We start from the raw sequence: 17738 nt of genomic DNA, 5'->3' as shown, positions 1-17738 counted from the left end.
GCGCTCTGAGAAGGGAGGAGCCCTGATTGGCTGAGGGGGAAGTGGGGCGTGGCCTAGTGGCCATTGGAACACACCCCGCGGGCTACTCGCTCCCTCTGCTCCCCGTCTCCCAGCTTCGGGTCACCTGACCGCCTTGGACTCAACTGATTGGCGCGGAGAAGGGGGATGTCACCTGACCGGCTTGGAATCACCTGATTGGCGCGGAGGAGGGGGAGGTCACCTGACAGACTTGGACTCACCTGATTGGCGCGGAGGAGGGGGAGGTCACCTGACTGACTTGGACTCACCTGATTGGCGCGGAGAAGGGGGAGGTCACCTGACCGGCTTGGAATCACCTGATTGGCGGGGAGGGAGTAGGCACCTGGCCGGAAGCGGAGTGCGCGGCGTTGCGGTGTGAGGGGAGCGCGATGGAGCGCTACGACAAGGCGGCCCTCAACGCGCTGGCGCCCCCCGAGCCCCGGCAGTAAGGAGCGGGGCGGGGAGCCGGGCGGCACGGCTGTGGCGGGAGGGCCAGGCTTTTCCCTGCTGCGAGCTCTGCGGGGTGGGGTGGGGTGGGGCGCCTCCTCGGGTCGCTTCAGACCGCTGAAACCAAAGACTTCAAATTCCAGTCCCCCCCCCCCCCTCTCCCGTCCAGACGGGGTTTTAGAGCTGGGCCGTGCCCGCCCGCCTGCCTTGCAGCCCTTTGCACGTCCAAATTCCCGCCTGCTGGGGCAGGGGCGCGGTGACCTTGCCGGGCAGCGCCTCGGTGCCTCCAGAACCGGTTTGGAGCAAACGCGTGAGCCGAGCCGGTGGGATCTGGCAGGAACGAGGCGCAGACTGAGCCGGTTCCCAATCCGTCGAGATCACGGAGACGGAGACGGGCCTCCCCGCACGAGGAGGAAGAGAAACTTGCACTAAAACCTGAGGCAGAGTCATCCTTATCCAAACTGCCCTGCTCCCACAACAGCCACTCGAGTAGGACACCGTTAAAACCGTGTCTTGCTTTCCTGACTTTTTTTTTAAGGGCGCCAACATGTGAAGGCGGAGGCGGCTCCGACGCGCTGGAATTGCGGCACGTCGGATTAATGGAGCCTCGACGGCCGTGCCGCAGCAGCCTCCCACGTCTCGGGTGTCTGCGTCCCCGCGCTTAAAAGTGGCCGTGGGGGTGCGTGATCGAACGAGCTGTATTCAGGCACCCCCGCTGCCATGTGTAAGCGCGAGGGCGCTGGTACGTGAGACGTGGCAGCACTTTGATTTTGACGAGACGTGGCTGCGAGCCACGCTGATTAGAGCAGCGCGCCTCCGCCCCTGGAGCACGCGTAAAATATCCTACGTGATCCTTGGGGATTTTTCCCACAAACATGACGGGAGAATGGGTCGATCGCGTGGGCGTGCCGACTTAACACACGAGTCCACAAATACACAAATAGGAAAATTGGTAGAAGCGTGGCTTTTAAACCATAGCTCCCTTGAGTGCTTTACTAAATGTGCGTCAAAGTGAGGGCTAAGAAATTCAAAAAGTGATATCACTATTTGTCAAGTTGTAACTTTTTAATGGTAGGACGTGGTCTTGGCTACTTCTGACCTTGAAGACTTGTTAATGCCGCCACTGAGTGCAAAGCTCTGTTCTTCTAATCTACAGAGCAAACGCAAGGCATCGCAACAAAGATGTAAGCTGCTGTTGGGTATTTTTTCCTGCAGAAGCAAAGTTACGCAGCGTGTCAGACCTGCACGTTGTGATTTCCTTCTGTGTTTACTTTTCTTTCTGGTTTATTTCAGAAATGAGGGTTCAATAACGTCAACTTTAAGAACACTCCTGTTCTTCACTGCTTTAATGATCACACTACCTATTGGGCTATATTTTTCTTCAAAGGCTTATGTATTTGAAGGTAATTCTCTTTTTGCTAATTAGAAACGCTTGCAAGAGGAAAAGCTTTGTGTCAGTATTGCTGTGTTCGTCTCTCTTCTATAATTCTTTGTAGTATAAATGCCTTGGCGTAAAAAGGAAATGTTTTGAATTTGGGGCTAGAAAGTAAATTGAATATTTTAATGGGCAGGACCATTTGAATAACTGAATTAGTTTGGCATCTTGTGTCAACCATTTCATTGGAAAAGCCACCTGTGTAAATATAAAATCTGAGATCTGTTTATATAACAAATATTTCAAGGCCTGCACTTGTTAAAGTGTGTGGGAATCATAAGGTTGCAGTGGAAAATAATGTTCAAGATGGAATAATTCCATGCTTCAGTAACCCATATATTTTTGTAACGTAACGTTACAAGGTCAAACAGAAGCTGAACATGATTGCCTGTGGAATTCCATCCTCTTCCTGTAAAATGAGGCTTTAGCTGGTAATGTGGAGTATAGCACTGTCAGATGCTTAATAATAAACCAACAATGACCACAGATTCTGCAGCATGATAAACAGGCAAGAATAAGGGAACTTCTGATGATGGAACATCTTGCTGTTAAAAATGGAACTTCCTCTTTAAGGAAAGAGGATTTGGTAAATATATCACAGATTTGAAGAGTTTCCCAAAACTAACTTGGCTCTCTTTGGTGTGTGTGGCTACATACAGTTCTGAAAGCTAAAGTTTGTGCCTGTGGAAAAAGTATTAGAAACACCTGCAGAAAAAAATTATTCCTTGATATATTCACCTTTGAAATCTGTCTTGCCAAGCTGTGTTAATCGCAACAAGATTTACAGGCAGTTCATTTTGGGTTATAGCAAGTAATATCCTGAAAATAGTTCTAGTTATTCATACCCATTATATAGGAGAATAATGTTGCTGAGTTTGAAGTATGGAAATGTATTGCAATCTAACATTATTAATTTAATGAACAATCATACAGGGAAGAAACTTAAGACTGAAAAATCTTTTAGACTTGCACATTCTTAATATATGATCATATTGCCATAAGTAACAAATTTTTTGACCGTGTCGCTTGGTTGCCTTTTAGAACCTCAGTATCTCAGTCAAATTCCACGTCGGAGCCACCGTCCTCTATAGCTGCACACTGCTCTTTAGAAACAGTCTTGCCTCCAAACAAGCCCATGCATGTATGGGGTATTATGTACACAGTTCAAAGATATCTGAAGATGGAAAATGGATAGAAAATGTTCATTTTTCTTCCAAAATGCTAACCCATTTTGGACTTTTGTGAATTGTTGTATCTTTTAACTTCAGTTATGTAGTGTATATCATACGAGGCTAAATTCACAGTCCAGTAACTTACTTCATTACTAGTTCTTATGTTGCTTCCAGTTAGTAAGCATGAGTTAGCGGCTTGAGCATAGAAGGCAAGAATTCCAGACTGCTAATTCACACTTACAGTCGAAGTGAATCACTTAACTGTTCTTCCTAAGACTTTCCTGCCTGTAAGGGAATAAAAGTTACTATCAGGGTGCAGAGGCTTAGGTGATGTTCGAAAATGAGCTTTTACAAATGCTGTGAAGGTTTAAAAAGCTGCATTTCTGAAAGGTAATGGAAGTGCTTGTTAAAAGCTGTCATCCCAACTGTAATATGAGTGTGAAATCTGTTACTGTTGTGAATTTTGGCCTAGTGATCCCTGTCTGTACAGAAACACTTGTGTAATCTGGTATTTTGTAACTACTACACATTTCAGCTCAGTGTCTTAATGTAAATCAGCAAATTCTTGTGAACTAATGTATGCTATCGTTTGTGTCTTACTTTCTCAGGTACCTTTGGAATGTCCAACAGAGACAGCTATTTTTATGCTGCCATAGTTGCTGTTGTTGCTGTTCATGTGGTACTTGCTCTGTTTGTCTATGTAGCGTGGAATGAAGGTTCTCGGCAGTGGCGGGAAGGCAAGCAAGATTAAAGTGAATATCACCATCTGATGCCTACGGACTGTAAACAGAGTAGTTGTGGATTGAGTAAAAACTTTCTTCATAATGTACGGTGTACACATACAACAAAGTGGAGGTTAATGCCTCAACACTGGAAGTCTGTATGAATAGAAAAAGATTTATGCTCATCTCATCTGAATACCAATATTTGGCTAAAGACTAAAACAAAAGTTATTCAACCTCAACTTGGCAAGGTTGAGAAGATCTTCACCTGAAATTGAAACAAATAGGCTGGGCTGAATGTGTGCACAGTTTGGGGTTTTTTGTTTTTTGGATTTTTTTTTTTTGTGCACATCTTGGAGCAGGCAAGGACAGCTAAGCAAAATGTTGGTTGAAGTCAATTATTAAGTTTAAAATTATGTATTGATTCCTACTGTTAACTTACTAGTTTCAAAAGAAACTGAGTAATATGCCAGTAGGACTAAAACACTAGCTTTGTTCATGTTTTATGGGCCTTTGCTCCATTTTGGGAGCACAGAATCAAACTGAGCATTGTTTTGTACTAGTCAGCCATGGTAATACAAGTATATAGTTTACATTTTTGTTTGGAGCAATGGAACAGATAATGCACTTTCCATAATCCCAGAAGGTAGTTCTTGAGGCTAAAAAACTTGCATGTTGGAGAGCAGTTAGTTAAATATGCTTGTAGCAATTGTAAGATATCACAGCCACAAATTAAAGGATGCACCCTTACAATGTCATTAGCAAAATATGGCTTCTCAGTTTTACCAAAAATCATTTTTGCATCGCATTTATCTAGAAAACATTATTTTTTGATTTATAATTAATCTAATCTCCAGGGCATATTTTTCTAAGTTATACAGAACCATTTTAGGTGATAACTTGCTGATATAGTAAGGAGTGACTGATACATTTCAGAGTGATCTGTACTACAGCTCAAATCATAAGTATAATGTGAATCCCAGCAATGAGCTTTACCTCCAATTAAATGCAGCAAATTCTCTGGAAACTCATATTTGGGGACAAAGATCAGGGCAAAACAACTAGTTGATCAGAAAACTTGATTTTGGTTCTGCACTTCATATTAAATTTTTTTTTTCTTTTAAATATAACTTTGGCTTGTTGCATTTTAAATTCTTATGATTTGTTCCTGCATCCTTTGGCTATTTCTAATGAATCTGGAAGATTGCAATATTGTGAACTTGCTTATCTGCCTACCTTTCCTGTTGTGAACCTTCCTTACAAAAGGAGAGATATTTAGTATTTATTTTTCAGTGAAAATACTAAATAGCAGTTGCTCTGGACTAGCTCTGTTTCAACTGATAACGGGCTGATTTTTTTTTTTTTATATTTTCTGGGGTGTAGTCATGAACAAAGAGAGTGGGTTTTAGAGATGTACAGGAGAAACAAGCATGTTTTAAAGGAAAAAGCAAACCATAGTGATGCTGTGAAATAATATGGTAATGATACTGTGACCACTGTTAAAAGATTGGCACCATCATATTTTATCATTGCTAATTCCCAATAATAAAAAACAGGCCTGTATGTTTTGTTGAATCATGAACTATATAGTCAAATCAGGATGAAACTTTGCTAGCATGCTGCCCTGAATTGTATTTTGGTTTTGTGCTAACCTTAACAGGCTTTTTGCATGTTTGGGGAACAGGGTACCACCATGCACAGAACTTTCCCAATTTGTTGTTTTTTTTGTTAGGGGTTAGGTTTCTTGGGTTTGTTTCATTTTGTTTTGTTTTTAAAGCAATTGCTTCGGGTTTTTCCATTTCATTTTTACCACTTACGCCATTTCTATGAGATTTTTGCTTAATACAAGATACAGAGTATTAGCTTTTGCACTTGCAGGCAAAATATGCCTATGACTATTATAAAACGAGGCACAGGTACATACCTGCCTTGCAGCTATAGAATGGAGTATTAAGCTGTAGAACCATCTCACATGTGGGATGAAGCATTAACGTGAAACCTGCTATTGCATAGTGACTTCAAATTAGGACAAATCAACCTTTAAATCTTGTTCCTACAGCATTAGGTTTTCCAGTCTAAAAGGCCAGTGTTAGGTTGCTGCTGGCACACTAGGAAATGATCCTGTAGTTTATTTCTCATGCAGTTTTATTTTATAAGGTGACACAGTGAGAAATTCCTATCTTCTCACCTATGTTCTACATGTTATATAATAAATAATGCCTTGTAAGAAAGAGAGACCTTGTAGAACAAATCCCATTATCAAGAACTAGTAAACAAATATTAGAGCTGAAAAGTTTCTGGACTTGTTTTGTTGCTGCTCACATACTAACACAATCATAAAGAATAGATTAGCTAAAGCAATGTACAGAGTAAATTTTGCTCAATTTATAATATGTTTGAAAATGAAAGGTCTGTCCTGCTTCACTAATTGTGTACTATATTATATCTATGTTTGTGTTCTATGGCAGGAATGTCCCGATGCTAAAACTGTATTTCCTTGGGATTGTGGAAATAATTACTTAACTTGCTGGGTTGATCACAAAAACTGAGATGTCCTGGCTCTCTCAAACGTTTCCAGCACATCTCAGCCATTTAAGAGTGGAAAAGATACTGTTAACCCATTCGCTACATCTTGTTTCTGCAACTGGCATATCTTGGTTTCAAAAACATTCCCTTGAGAGAAAGCAAGATGATTATGTGGAAAAGGGTAAGAGCAATAAGCTAGGTTATATATTGTCAGAGCAAGGAAGCTGGTGAGCCATCAGGTGAGTGACACAGTGGCTGCATGTACACAAAGCACTGCCTGCGCAGTCATTGAGTACTTGTATAACCAAGTACTCAATGACTGCAGTAACTGCGAGCTGCACAGTCGGCATCTCATGTAGACACGGCCAGTGAAAAGTACGCTATTGAAACCAATAAGAAGTCAGCACCACAGAATTGGAAGTTAAAAAGGGCTTAAAGAGCATCCATAGCACAGTTCAGATACGGCTTAAAATCTGCCTTAAACTCAATGTAAGCATTAGCTTGTCTAAAAACTGGCTTGGTCTGACTAATGTAGACAAGCCCAAAATCTGTTTGTTTAAAACAAAACAAGCACTATAAGTGCTACTTCAAGTAGGATTCTAACTCATTTGGATATCCAGAGATTTAGAAACATGGCTGTAATGCCTGCATACCTCAGTAATGGACCTCTTCCCCCCCAGTGGCTGTGCTAAGCCTCACCATAAAGGCAGAACTAAGGGACTACCCAAAAAGCTTGCAAACGAGGAACTTCTTCCTTGTTTGCAAGCTCTTTGGGCGTGGTCTGATGTAAGTGTTCATGCTAAGTGTTAGTTTGGCATAAACTGAGACGTCCTAATAAAGATTATGTATAATAGGGAGCTCTCTATCAGGATAAGCTTTGTTTGTAGAGGGATGCTGGTCTGCGGGACAACCAGTGAAATTGGTTTTGTGAACTGCTCTGCTAATGTCAACATAATGGGTTGCTAAGCCTTCTTGATAGTAGAAATTACATGCCATGATAATGTCTACTTGAAGCCTTCTTGTGCTTCAGCAGCACTTAAATATATTTTTAAAATCTGTATGTTCCAACCTTTGTAGCCTGAACATTTAATGTGTAATCCATTGTCTGTGCAGGGTAACATAGAAGCAAATCTGTATGCTGTAATGTTGTAACATTGTATTTCTAAAATCATAAATGTTTTTGTCTTGTATATTAGTTTTGTGTAAAAATAGTGCAAACCTTTTAACAAGGCAATGTTGGTGCACAAAGCTTGGTTTGCATTAATTTTTTTTTTTTTTTTTTTAAACTATGAATGATTTTTAGTACTTCAAGTACAGGAGCTTATGTGGTGGTTTAACAGGGCGAATAGAGTGACAGTTCAGTCACTGTACACTGTTCAGTGTTAAGAAATAGTCTTATTTTCCAAGCAGATCTCATGATCTGTATCTTTCATACGTGGGTGGGAGGAGGGGGGTAGTTAGTCATTTCAGTCAGAAGGCAGGGTATGTATGCACCTTTATAGACTGACTTATAGTCACCGACTTATGTTTTTTCTGCACATCCTTTCACAGTGAAGTGAACTTGGGTTTGTGAAAGTTCGTGCTATGTATATTATATATATATTTAGTTATCACATTTAGTTAAGTTAGTTCAGGAGTGGAATAAATGTCAGATGCAGCCACACTCTGTTTCCCTACAGCTCCTGCCTGTGCCTCTCGCTGGTGTCCATTGAGACCCCAGAAGTGACAGGGCCATGATGGTGCAGGCTTGTGACAGGGTCTCCATGGATACCAGCCTAAATGCTTAAGACCCATCGCAGTTGGAATCTTGTGCACTGGGGAAACTGGCCATTGTGGAATCCAAGGTCCAGTAGCTTTCCAAACTTGGTAATAGTTTTTCAGATTTCCTAGTTCTTGGTTGTCTGCACTTCTTCACTTTTCATGTAACCTTTCCTTTTATCACCCCAAAGACAGGAGGAATACTTGCTTAGTCTGAAATGAGTAGTGATTAAGAGGTGAGGCTATTTCATCTAGTTAACTTGATTGAATAGCTAAACCAGGTGAATGTGAAATCTGCAGAGGAAAATGTTCACTAATTGTCATCGATTAACTTGCATCATCTGGTCAATCTCCCCAAGACTAGCCAGCGTAAGCAAACGTTACTATACTAGTAGTAGTTTTTTGTATTTGAAATACAATGGATGGTTCGATATTGAGACTTATTTAGCATCTGGGTAGAAGCGAGGATTATTGGTCATTCTCATTTTATTTAAAGCAAATTTAAGTTTAGGTAAATGGCCCCCAGGAGTTGGCCATTGTCCAAGATTGTCAATAAACAAAGTTGGGGAACTTCACTTTTTGTCTTACTGCACTAGCAGAATGATTTGCTAGGTGGCAGGCTTTTCTTTGTAATTTTCAACTTTTTTTAGATGCTGTATTGGTAAGGAAATACCAGTAATAGTGATTTTTCCAATAGGATATTAGAATCTTAACAGAGATGAACCTGAATAACTTGGTGGCATTCACGATTTGGGAAGGTACATTAGAAGCCTTGGAGAAGCAATATTGTTGCCCCAAGCAGCTTGCAATCTAAGGACAGAGAATTGGAGGGGATGGAGGAAAGTGGAAAAAATACTACCTTTTGTTTTTCTCTGTAAACTGTAAAACAAATCTGCACAGCAGCGGCTGCTCTCTGAGGGGGATACAATTTGGACACGATGAAAGCCTTGCAGATGAGGTCAGAGAGGCCATGCTCTGTGTTGGAGGTCATCTGTTGAAGGCAGAGGAGTGATGAAGGGGTGAGGGGAAGGGAGTTGGCAGGTGAAGATAGGAACTTGAATGTGCCTTTTTCACACATACTGTCTATTCCAGTTCTCTGGGCAATTATCAGAGTGGGTTTGATTTAAATAAAATCATTTAAAATCACGATTTAAATAATGATTCAAATCACTGGTCAGGAAGCCTCAATTCAGTCATTGTTTTCTACCAAAAGTGCACTCTTGTTGTTTTGATATCCTTTATTCATTGAACTTCTTGAAATTTTACACTTTAGACACAGGGACGGGCTGGACTCTGTGTGCACAAACTTGCAGGGAGACAAGAGGGCTGATGGGTGAGTAATCGGGTCTGTTATCGCTCATCTCCATATACTGCTGTTAACAAGGATGTCATCTCTGGAGACGAATCCAGTTTGAGAACTGAAACGAAACATCACAAAGATGCTTAATGGGATCTTCTAGACTGAACACTAAGTCTTATTGGGTAGAGTGGTTTTCTTTAATCTTTTACTAATCTATAGAGAAGCCACTGTGAACCCCATAAGATTGGGCCCCTAATATAGCCTGTTGGCCGTGGCCTGTTGTGACCTATTTATAAAACTTTTCTAAAAGGGTTACATGGGTATATTGTCTCAAATAGTATAAAATTAGAATTTATAATCTATGACTATATCTGAGCATTAACATATCTTAAAACTATATATAAGGGTTTGTTTTGTTTTTGTTTTTTAAATCTTAACAAAAAAATTTTAAAAAATTAATTTAAAAAATCTTTTTTTTTTATTATTTAAAAAATCATTTGATTTTTTTTTTTTTTTTTTTTTTAATCCACCCTGGTAATTATGCCAAACCATTGCTCTAAACTATAATATGCAAATTTTCATATAAAATGTCAAGGCAACTTTGATTTGGGGTTCTGAAAACTTCCAGTTAAGAACATTAACCTGCAATGCTGTTCCTACTAATTTTCTGCATGTTTTGGGCCTGTATGCATAAGTTTGAGCCTTGGATGTTTGGAATGCACAAAAAAGCATTGTAGCCTTCTGATAATTCTCCTCAAAGGGGAAAGTCGAGTCTGAAATGCAAATGTATTATCAACAAGCAACTGGCACGCTTACCCTTGGTAGCTGTGATCTTCTAGTTTTTTTAAACAAGAGATGCAAGCTTCTTGTTTTAAGTAGACAAACAATAGTATTCTCTGTGTTAGATTACTGCGTGCCTGCTGCATTTGGTTGAAACTTCCAGGGTAGTTGGAAGGGAGTTGAAATGAATGTGCTAGGATTGGGCTTGTAGCCCTGAGGCTGGATTGAGATCTGGTACAGAAGTGAACGTCTGGATTGGGATTTAGGGGTCATGACCATTCTAAAGTCACGGTAAATACTGTGGGTGACATGAGTGGTATGCAGATAATGTCCAGGAAAGGACCTTCCTTGCTCGCCAGTCAGTTACCCCATATTCTTGAAGTCGCCCTGCCTTCTAGCTTAGACACACAGATTGGGAAGAGAGATCTTGTTGGGGTCTGATGGTGTGGGGTAGGGAAAAGAAGTCTGCTTTACTTGTAAGATAAACTCCCACTTGTTCCTGGTTCATACAGGTGAACTGTTAGATGGCTCTTTTGGCTGACTTCTGATGCCTAAATTGGACTAGTGTTTTGCTCTTCAATTGGGGCTACATTTAAAAGATTGTTTAAAAGCTTCAGTGGGCTCTAAAGGTGGAGCTCTAAAGGACTCTAAAAGATACTTCTGTTCAGAGCATGTAAGACTCTTCATTCATTGGCTAATTTGCCATAGCCGCTGCCAGATATAGGCCTCCATATTTAGGTTGTCACCATGTCTGTGCTGAGTCCCTAGAGTTGAATATTTGGGGGCAGAGCTTTCTCAGTGGCCAGGACACTTTTCTGGACACTGAAATCTCCTTTATCTCTCCTCCTTTGTGCATGTGGTGGGGGTTTTTTTGCCTGAGATGGATAAAGCAAGTGCACCCTTTGCCTTCAGATGCTCAGTTGAGGTTTTTACCCTTGCGTACATTTAACGATGGCACTGGTGACTTGCTGCAGAAAAAGATCTTTTTGCTGCCAGTCAGCACAGGTCATGCTATAGTTTAATCGTTTCAATGTCAATGGCCCGAGGCTTAGGCAATGGGTGTGTTTTATTAATTAAAACTTTTTTTTAATGGATGGTGATTTATGGGTGAGAATTGTAGGAGGGAAGCCACGAAAGCACAAAAGTAAACAGTTCTGGAACGGTACGCTCTGAGCTCTCGGTACACTCTGTGGGCGTAATCCTGCGCTCCAGGCACCATCGCTGTCTATTATGTTTTTTCTTCCTTAAGACACTGAGGTTTCCCTGAACTCTGGATTTTAAAATGTAGCTCCACTTTGAGACCCACCCAGAGGGTGGAGAAAGTGACCTGTCCTTAGGAGGGTGAAACCCATCCGCACAGCTGCAAAAGGGGTAAACCTTTCTTGTCCAACCCTAGCCCTATGCTAGTGTGAACTCTCTTAGGGGGAAGAGGCAGTCTCCAAAGCTGTTCTCTTTGCTTGTTCGTAGCTGCGTTCAGATAGCTGTCACCAGCGGTCGGATGTTTGAAATTGCATCAGGTAAAGACTCTACAACAAACCTATCCCAGTAGTTGGGGTGCGAGACCCACATAATAGTGAAGCAGGATCACCTCACATTTCTTGGATGTCTGATATAGGGCACTTTGAGAACTTGCCCAAAGTCAAAATAGGGAATCGGCACATGAGCTTTCATCCTAGTTTTGAGTTTTAATGTCTAGTTTTCTAAGCCAAGCCTCCCTGCATCAACTAATATTTTTAAAAACCATTCCTCAGTGTTGTACAAAGAGGTGTGGAATAGAATATGCCAAAGAAAATTTTCAAAAATATCATAGTTTTGGTTGAAGCTAAGGGATTTTTGTCTAAATCACTATTTTCCTTGCTGAGATCTTGCTGGGGTGATCCGACCCTAGCTGACTTCCTGCCCCTTGGGCAGGGGGCTGGACCCGATGATCTGGCGAGATCTTTTCCAGCCCTAATGTCTGTGATGCAAAATGCCAGCTGTCGTGGGTCTGAATCTGGACCAACCCAAATCATGACCACGAGTCTATACAATCTATATAGCAACCAAAAAGTCAGTGAAGGCAGTTTTCATAACACCAATTTGTTGCCAAATTAAAAAATAAAAGTAATAGGAACTCCCTGAGGTTAGAGAAGTTTGTAGTCTGTCGGTATGAAAGCATAATTTCCATTAGGAGATAGCAGCATTAAGAGCTGTACAAACAAAAGAAGCTTGCTTCACCGGGTAGGCTTACAGGAATGGAGATGCAGAGAAAAGGTAGCCAATTCCTGAGAGCGTGTCTGTGTTGAGAATCTCTCTCCCTTAGGCTGAGCAAGAGTCAAAACCCTTCCCATAGTTTAGCAAGATTGCTGTTTCAAGCTGGCCCCTTTCTCCAGGCACTCAATATTGCATCCTTCCAAAAAAAACAAATGCTCCATCTGCTTCCCTTCCAGTGTGAGAATGACACTTGTTCTCAGCAGAAGGGATAGCATTCTCTGTGGGAACTTTGGTGCTGTTGGGAAATATGCTGGGACCAAAGCTGTTTAAGCATATCCTGCACGCACACGCTCTTCAGTCTGTATGCTTACCCAACATGTACCTGTGATCTCCCTGCACAGATGACCAGCAAAGCTGCTGGCTGTGATAATCGTGCAGTGTGGATGCTATGGGAGACTTGCTCAATTTAGGCCACTGAACAACTGTTAGACAACCATGATTGCATCGGGCGGCGTGCATTAAAGGGATAATTTACAATACCTTAAAGGAATAGCACCACAATAAGGGGTTGGCTGGTCTCCTCCCATGTAGCCAATCCAGTGCCAGGTAAATGAACCACTATAGTTGTCTATTTTGTGTGAAAGCTCAAAACCCAATAGAGCAACGTGCTGATATGTGCCACTCCCTTCGCTTGGCTGCTGTCTAGCAATAAGCCCATAACAAAAGAGAGGCAGGGAAATGTGGCTTCCATTCTATGACTCGTGTACTTCTTACAGCAGCCAGTACAGCTCAAAACCTGAAGCTCCTAAATGTGTTAGCAAAATAATAAAAGCAACAACTAAAACAGGAAAAATCTTTTCCTTTTGAGGACAATTAACATAGCTCTCAGTTGTCTAAGCAGGCATCTGATGCTCTTTCAGCAGTGTTAGGTTCTGGTATCACTGAACTAATGGCTCTTTCCAGTGAGGGCCATTGACTTGGCTAGGGATGCAGTATGCAAAGGAACGAATGCTTCTGACCTTGTCTGCAAATTTCTACTCTATCATTTGTCTCCAATCGATGATATTCATTAATGCCTGTGTGGTAATAAGGTTAGCGTTCACTTTTTAAAATACTATTTGCCTGATTTTTTTCCAAGCAGATACTATGACAAACTGCCGGTTTCATGATCTATTCATAATGGGGGAATGCCCAGAAACCCCAATTGTGATAAAAGCTGTGCAAAGATCCAAGGTAATGATAGCTATTCCCAAGACATTATGACCTAAGGTCCCCAACTGGCGAACGCATACAGAATTATCTTCAAGCATGGGAGTAGGCCTGTTGAACTTCACAGTATGATGTATGTGCTTAAGCGTTTGCAGGGCTGAGTTTGAGACAGGATGCAACAAGAAGCTACAACAAACAGTAGAGTTGGAAGGCATTGCAATGTTGACATGTTTAGTGGATTGAAGAAATCCTGGTTTGAAATTAGATGAGCAAAGAAGCTAAATCCTTTTTGCATTTGAATGCTGATCATTTAACAGAACAGGCTTTGACTGAATTTCATGTTTGTCTTGGTACAGCATGATCAAAACAAGGGACTTGGCTGATCCTCAGAAGCAGAGTTTAGTGAGCAAGTTTCATGTTCGTACTCCCCCAGTGAGAGAGCGTGAGTATAATTGTTTTTGCCCTTGAGTGTGGGCAGCACGGAGAACACATAGAAGAGCTGCCATCCATACCTTGAAAATAGGCCTGTTTCTCTTGTCAGTCTATTGCTTTTTTTATCCTTTCGAATAGTTGTTTATACTAGATTCTCTTTTAATGTATAGCCCTGCATAGGTAACATGCCTTTTGATTCCCTTGCTTCTATGGAAGGGTGTATAGGTAGGATAGGTAACCCAAGGGACTGTTAGTGCCCTTTCTCTTTGAGATTAATCACGTTGTTCCTAATTTCTCTGTGATCATTTTTTTTTTTTTAAACTGCCCTGGATGGTTGGCATCAGCGATGGTCTTTAAACACCTGTGTGCCTAAATGTACCTGCAGGTCAAGTAGGCAGATGTCACAAGTGATGCTCAGAGATGAGTTCTTGTGGGTGCAAAAGCAGGTGAAGCTCATTTAGAAACTTGTATGCATGTGCAGGCTTCAGGAAGGAAAATGAGGCTGGAGCACATCCTAGGCAAAACTGAGATCAGACCAGGCTTGCATATCTGAACTGCAGAGCTGTTGTCACGGACCAGGAGCCTGTTTGTCAATGTGCAAACATGAGGGGTATGCTGCTAGCCAAGCGCTTTTCTGCTGCATGGCCTTTGCTTTTATAGGGATTATTTCCTGTTTGCTTTGCATCATGGGTCACTTCTGGCTTTTGTACAAGAAGGTGAATTGCAGGAAAACACAGCTGGAAGAAACCTCAGGAGGTCATTTGGCCTAACCCCCTGCTCTCTAGACAAGATCATCCCTGTCTAGGAATGATCAGCCAATTCCAGCAAACCTCAGCCAATTGTTGGAAGTTTTTTGGTGTAGGTTAGACAATAATGGAGATGCCAGACCATGAGTCAAGTGTTTTCCATTAGCCACTCCTCTTACAGCGGGAAATCTGTGTGCCTTATGTCACGATGGAAAGTTCTGTCACCAAATGACATTTACTCTTGCAAAAGCAGCTGGGTTGACCACAAAGCAGATTCTGGAGAAGGGATATTTGAATCAACCAGGATGGGGAAGGGTGTGAGGTTAGCCGTCCAACTGAGGTAATGGACATGAGACACAATTAGGAAAAATCATTATCATTTATAAAAAAATATATATATTTTCAACAACCTACAGAATATAATCTCTTCATGGCAATTGCCTCAGTGTTCCAAGTATTTCTTAAAAGGTTCTGGGCCTTTACCGACAAAGGACTAGAGAGCTTGTACAAACCCATGGCTTATTCTAATGGCCTTTGACCCAAAACACAGTTAGTTTTTTATATTTTACCAGCACAGATTCTATCAATAACACACTAATATTTTTCCCAGGTACCCCCGTAGCAGGATTGATGTGTATGGCTTTCCAGAACATCATGTACAGCATTTGAAGCCATGCCATTTGCAAGGCAGGATGAACAGGGTGCATTAACAGGTATAACTGGCAAGCTTGAATGTTGTATAATGCTTATATCGCTCAGGCGTTTCATTTACCAAAAACGGTTTGCATGTTGCAGAGGAATGTCTAACTACGCAGCCAGATAGACAGACCTCCTCCAGCAGAGGATAGACCGCCTACAATGTCACACAGCACTTGTCTTTGCCTGGCATCTTCATTATTGCAGGAGCACAAATGAGGTTGGCTGTCTTTGTGCTTGGCCTTGTCCAAACCTAGTGAAAGATGATACCTGTCCTGAAGATCTCCTCAGGATAAGCACAGAGGACGTGGCAGAGAAAAGAGTGTGGGTTTACAGCAGGCTAACTGATGTGTCATAACATCTGAGCTGAGAATGGCTTTACATCGGTATCGTGGTCTTGTAGAGCTATAGTGTACGGGAGGGCACACACACATGTTCCTGCTGCACCCAAGAGATGGAGTGGCAGGCCTTATGTTATACAGAAAACTATAGGTAGCAGTGGCTTCCAATTTTTCTGTTTTCTTAAATTAGTGGGCCAGTGTTCAGACAGCAGGACCACCCTATCCCATCCTGTTTCACAGACACTCATCCCATAGCATTAGGTTAGGATTGGGTCACTGATGAACACACAGGATGTCATTTAACTTCTACGTATCGTTTTTACCTGCTTCATTTGCACCTCGATATAGCAGCTCTTGCTATCGGGCATGTTTTCCTTTTGTTGTTGCAACCTCTTTTTTCTGGCTATTGTCTCTGGTTTGTTTTTGACTGAATCTTCAGTCCTCTCTTTATTCGGGCAGTCTTGGAGCTCTGTGGTCTACAGGATGCTTTTAACTTTACATTTACTTCCTCTGTCCAATATCAAACTCTCTTCCATACCCTCTCTAACATTGTCAGGGTCCCATTCAAAGAAGAGCACACTAAATGGGCTCTACATCACATTTAAGGATGAGATGGCAAATATGAAGTGCAGTTCCCATGTATTCTTTCAGTTCATTTACCACTTTCATCTTCTCCCTTCTTTATACCTCAAAACTTCCTCCTTTACTAAGCGCAAAGATGCTATGAACTTACAGGCCATGATCTCAGGTCAGAGTCAAAACGTGCATTTGGCAGGATGTCGAATGGAGTTATGGAGAATATGGATACTAATATCATGGAAGGTAAAGTAAGGAAGTGTGGTGTGCAGATGATGGAGAACCTATTTGCTTAATTCCTTTTTTGGGGGGGAGGGAGGGATACCTTCAGGGGTGTGTGGTGCATGTCCTGAATCTTAACTTTAAGAAGTTTACTGTATGGGGGGGAATACATTCATGCTTAGCTAATCTGTACTTGCTGTCTTTTCCTACCCTGAAATATTTTATCATATGAAAGAGGGTTTTTTTTATTTTCCATATTTAAATATATTTTCATTCCTAATCTGAAAGCTACTTTCCAGTGTCATTTTCTTTTAGAACAATTGGTGGAACTGTTTTGATTAAGCTTTTATCATCCTTCAAGAGCCCCTATCTGCGGTGCACAATAGATGCAAATGAATTAATTTTTTTTTTCTGAGACAAGCTTGCTTTTTGTCCTACAGAAGTGATGACTCATGAGATTCAGCCAAGCCTTATCTGTATTCCTCCTCCAGCTAATAAGTTAAAAGTGAGTGGTGTGTTTATATTAAAAGGCAGTTCATGCTTACCTCACCGGGGAGCTTGTTTGAACATTGAGTTCACACACATACAGGAAAAAAAAATCCGCCCCACAGAGAATCTACATCTGAGTATTAATGCAGCCGTGTTAATGTGTCTTTCCTTCCACCCCAGGTGAGGAAAATAGCATTAGGATTTTTAACTCATTCTGATCATCATGGTATGGGTAAGTGCAGGCTGTTGTGCTTATAAATGTTAGCAACGGCTCTTGAAGGCATTGCTAATGACCTGCAAGCTGCAAAAGGCAGAGAGGCCCATGAAGGTATGTAGCCTGGCTGCTACCAGTACTTAAGCAAGCTGCTTTGAAGCTAATGGGTATCCCTACAATAAACTCAGGTTTACTTGCTGGATATCAACTGCAGTGTAGTGTAGAAATACCCATTAGCTTGCATGGGGCTCTGTGTTGCCCTCGCTGGGTTACTTCCAGGATCTGGGCTAAGGCCAGTAGCTCTGCACAATGCTGCAGTGGGTGGTGTAGATCTACTCCAAGACCCAGAAAAAACTGAGAACTTTTCTAGTGTTCAGCAAGATATAAAACACCTAGGGCTTTTCCACTCACAGACTTAGCATCAGAGACTTTGCAAAAGAAGAGAGAGAGAAGCCACTTGTG

The 17738-nt window shown here is 41.7% G+C and overlaps 1 protein-coding gene across 1 annotated transcript; it reads left to right on the top strand.

The window, feature by feature from the left end:
• The first annotated feature begins 329 nt into the window (after window positions 1–329).
• On the top strand, window positions 330–9224 carry VMA21 (vacuolar ATPase assembly factor VMA21). Its single transcript, XM_006275479.4, has 3 exons — window positions 330–463; window positions 1759–1868; window positions 3681–9224. Exons 1-3 carry the CDS (start codon window positions 408–410, stop codon window positions 3821–3823), a joined length of 309 nt encoding a protein of 102 aa, XP_006275541.1. The 5' UTR covers window positions 330–407; the 3' UTR covers window positions 3824–9224.
• Window positions 9225–17738: the final 8514 nt, after the last annotated feature.

This window comes from Alligator mississippiensis, chromosome 8 (assembly GCF_030867095.1).
Source record: "Alligator mississippiensis isolate rAllMis1 chromosome 8, rAllMis1, whole genome shotgun sequence".
Taxonomy (NCBI): domain Eukaryota; kingdom Metazoa; phylum Chordata; order Crocodylia; family Alligatoridae; genus Alligator; species Alligator mississippiensis.
This window is presented reverse-complemented; position numbering and strand designations above follow the sequence as displayed.